The sequence below is a fragment of the Loxodonta africana genome, chromosome 7 (assembly GCF_030014295.1).
Source record: "Loxodonta africana isolate mLoxAfr1 chromosome 7, mLoxAfr1.hap2, whole genome shotgun sequence".
NCBI classification, from domain to species: domain Eukaryota; kingdom Metazoa; phylum Chordata; class Mammalia; order Proboscidea; family Elephantidae; genus Loxodonta; species Loxodonta africana.
This window is the reverse complement of record NC_087348.1, coordinates 81,178,457-81,182,572: the sequence shown is the minus strand read 5'-3', so window position 1 is coordinate 81,182,572 and position 4,116 is coordinate 81,178,457. Positions and strand designations below refer to the sequence as shown.

The window sequence follows — 4,116 nt, the reverse complement described above, 5'->3', positions numbered from 1 at the left end:
TTCCCAGTCCTGAACCATCCTTACAAAATTGCTATGTTTGAGCCCATTGCTGCAGAAGGGCTATAGTGAGGGTAACCAGTGCCCAGGGACAATCTCTGTTGAGCACCCCTCTCAAAAACTTGAGTCCCAGGGGTAATCTCTAAGTTTTCTCCCACCCCCAGTTTCAAGATGAAAAGATGTTGATAGCGGCAACACCTCAGCTGTAATGCCTCCCCCCCCTCTTGTCTGGCTCCCTCAGTTAAGAGCCTTTCATATTTGTGGCCCCTTAGAATGTCACTCTGTGCCTTGTCTGGCACCCCCTTGGACTTGCACCCTGGGGCAAGTGTCCTCCTCCCCCTTTGCTATACCTCTCTGCAGCCATCTCTCTGAGGATCTTCTCTTCGATGACCCGCTATTTTACCAAGCATCGTTTCCTTCTCCAGGGACTTTTCCCTCTGGATAACATATGCAAAGGATGTGAGACAAAGTCTTTCCTGCCATTGTTACTTCTAAGGAGCATTCTGGCTGTACTTCTTCCAAGTCTGATTTGTTCACTCCTCTGGCAGTCCATGGTATATTCAATATTCTTGGCCAAAACCATAATTCAAATGCATTAATTCTTCTTTGGTCTTCCTTATTCATCACCCAGCTTTTGCATGCATGTGGTGAAAAAAAAAAAGTTTTTTTTTTTTACGATTGAAAATACCATGGCCTGGGTCAGGCTTACCTTAGTCCTCAGGATGACTTTTTCGCTTTTTAACCCTTTAAAAAGGCCTTTGCAGCAGATTTTCCCAATGCAATAGGTTGTTTGGTTTCTTGACTGTGCTTCCATGGATGTTGATTGTGCGTCCAAGTAATATGAAGTCCTTGACAACTTCGATCTTTTCTCTGTTTATCATGATGTTGCTTATTGGTCCAGTTGTGAGGACTCTGTTTTCTTGATGTTGATGTATGATCCATATTGAAGGCTGTAGTCTTTGGTCTCATCAGTAAGTGCTTCAAGTCCTCTTTGCTTAAAGCAAGCAATGTTGTGTTATCTTCATATCGCAGGTTGTTAATGAATCTTCCTCCAATCCTGATGCCATGTTCTTCTTCATACAGTACAGCTTTTCAGATTATTTGCTTAGCATACACACTGAATAACTATGGTGAAAAGACACAACCCTGATTTAAACCTTTACTGATTTTAAACCATGCAGTATCTCCTTGTTCTCTTCATACAACTGCTTTTGGTCTATGTACTGGTTCCTCATGAGCACAATTAAGTGTTCTGGAATTCCCATTCTTTGCAATATTATCCATAATTTATTATCCACACAGTCAAATGCATTTGCATAGTCAATAAAACACAAGTAAACATCTTTCTGGCATTCGCTGACATCAACAATGATACCCCTTATTCCACATCCTTCAATATTGCATCTGGAGGCTTGAATTTTTCTTCAGTTCTTTCAGTTTGAGAAATTCCGAGCATGTTCTTCCCTTTGGATTTTCCATTGCTTGGTCTTTGCACATTTCCTTATAATACTTTGTCTTCTCAAGCCACCTTTTGAAATCTTCTGTTCACCTCTTTTACGTCATCATAATAGGTGAGTTAATCTGGTTTTGAATATTTTGAACATGTAGTATTGATATAGTTTAGAAGGTAAATGAAAAGATAGACTTGTGTTTCAGCAAGAGCTTCAATTTTGAAACAATTATAAAAATAGTTAAAACTATGGGAAACAATTATAAAAATAATTAAAACTATGGGAAAGAACGATCTCAATCAGGAATAATTTACAGAATAGAGAAGATAGGAGAGGATGGAATTCTGGAATAGAAATGTGTAATGGATAAGCAGATGGAGAAGAACTCAAAGGGGCTGAAATTTTGGGTTGGGAATGTAGAAGGAACAACTGTAGAGTCCTATATGATGGAAACTGGAGAGATTAAAAAATTGCACATTTATTTACAGTATTCAGCAATGCCAAGAGGTCAATAAAGAGAATCCTGTAGTGTTGATAGTTTCAAGATATAAGTAATTGAATGGTAGAGTTAAATATCTATCCCAAAGGAACACATCTTTATGCTTAACTCTAGATAAAGTTAGAACTATCCTAATTCAGAAATATGATGTCTCACCATTAAAAATATTATCTCGGTAAAAGGAGATTCTCTTTCTTGTTTCTAACTTTATTTCTGTGTTGCAGTTAAGCCCCTTTATTCTTCCTAAGAAGATGGTACCTGGCTCCGGACAATGTGAGAACTCATCAGGAATGGAGAAATCATGACTTTTGTTTTTTTTTCCTCTTCTCTCTCTAAGTCATTGATGATGGTCCTTAGCAATTCCAGCTGGAGGCTACCTCATCCTTCTTTTTTCCTGGTAGGTATACCTGGTTTGGAGGAAAGCCAGCACTGGATAGCATTGCCCCTAAGTGTCCTTTACGTCCTTGCTCTGGTGGGAAATGTCACTGTTCTCTTCATCATCTGGACTGAGCCATCCCTGCACCAGCCCATGTACCTCTTCTTGGCCATGCTTGCTACCATTGACCTGGTCCTGGCCTCTTCCACTACACCCAAAACCCTTGCAGTACTCCTGGTTCATGGCCACGATATTGGGTATACCATATGCTTGATCCAGATGTTCTTCATCCATGCGTTCTCCTCCATGGAGTCAGGCGTGCTTGTGGCCATGGCTCTAGATCGCTATGTAGCCATCTGTCACCCTCTGCACCATTCCACCATCCTACATCCAGAGGTCATAGGGTGCATTGGAGTGGCAGTGCTGGTGCGGGGATTACTCCTTCTCACCCCTTTCCCCATCTTGCTGCGGCGCCTCATCTTCTGTGAGGCCACCATCATAGGCCATGCCTATTGTGAACATATGGCTGTGGTAAAGCTTGCCTGCTCAGACACTACAGTGAACCGAGCCTATGGGCTGGCAGTGGCACTGCTTGTGGTTGGACTAGATGTTCTGGCTATTGCTGTTTCCTATGTTCTCATCTTCCAGGCAGTTCTAAAGGTACCAGGGAACAAGGCTCGACTTAAGGCCTTTAGCACATGTGGGTCCCATGTTTTTGTCATTCTGATCTTCTATGTCCCTGGAATGTTCTCCTTCCTCACTCACCGCTTTGGCCACCATGTACCTCATCACATCCATGTTCTTTTGGCCACACTTTACCTCCTTGTGCCACCTGCCCTCAATCCTCTTGTCTATGGGGTGAAGACTCAACAGATCCGTCAGCGGGTACTAAGGATATTCTACATAAAACCATAGATCTAAACACACCCTGGTTATCTTCTTCTGAGGCTTCTTCCAAGTACACTACTAGGAGCCCATGGCTGATCTAGGTGATGTAGATAGAGGCCATTTCACAGTGAGTAGTCCTTGCAGTCCTAGTAGTCTCATGGTGAAGAACACCTATGGGCCCTTGGCTCCGTAGCCTTTTGGGATGTACCTGGCTGGCTGGATTTGTTAATATTTTCCACATGCTTTTTTTTCACTTCGGACTCCAACATTTCCCCACTCACGGTGTCAGATGGACTTAGATATGGGAAAAATAGATGACAGCTCTGGATGTATCGTCTTTCCTGCCCTCACCCAGAACTGAGCATGAAGAAGCATCTGGAATGGAAATGGGAACTGCAAATTTTGCCTTGCTTTTTTTTTTCTGTCTTAGAGTATCTTTAAACTCTCTCTTGCTGTGAACTCCAGATCACTAGGCTCCTTGGTAGAAGTTGGGTCTCTCTGAAAGCACCTGAGTGCATCATAAGGTGAGAGAACTGCAACATGAAACCTCTCTTTTTTTTTAAATCAAGTTTTGTATAATCTTTAACAGGCTCTAGGAATAATAAGATATGATCCCTACTTTCAAGGGAAAAATATATATGTGCAGTGGATTTCTTTAAAAGAATGTGTATTTGGATTAAAAAAAATTATATATTAGCTTGTTGTAAAGAAAGAATAAGACCAATTATTGAATCTATGTATGTTTTATGAGTTTTAATTTAACAAAACAAATTAATCATACAATTATCAGCATATAATAACTTCAAAATGTGCTAGATTCTACTACTGCTAAATATTGCTTTATTAAAAAAAGTACTCGAGTTATGCTGATTGGAAAATTAGTTTCTGTCTCTGAAGTGTTGGAT

At 40.9% G+C, this 4,116-nt stretch overlaps 1 protein-coding gene across 1 annotated transcript; it reads left to right on the top strand.

Annotated features, from left to right (window-relative positions):
* The first annotated feature begins 791 nt into the window (after positions 1-791).
* Positions 792-3,295, top strand: LOC135231710 (olfactory receptor 52L1-like). The gene has a single exon (XM_064288543.1). The coding sequence runs from the start codon at positions 2,249-2,251 to the stop codon at positions 3,236-3,238; it is 990 nt and encodes a 329-aa protein (XP_064144613.1). The 5' UTR covers positions 792-2,248; the 3' UTR covers positions 3,239-3,295.
* The last annotated feature ends 821 nt before the right edge of the window (positions 3,296-4,116 follow it).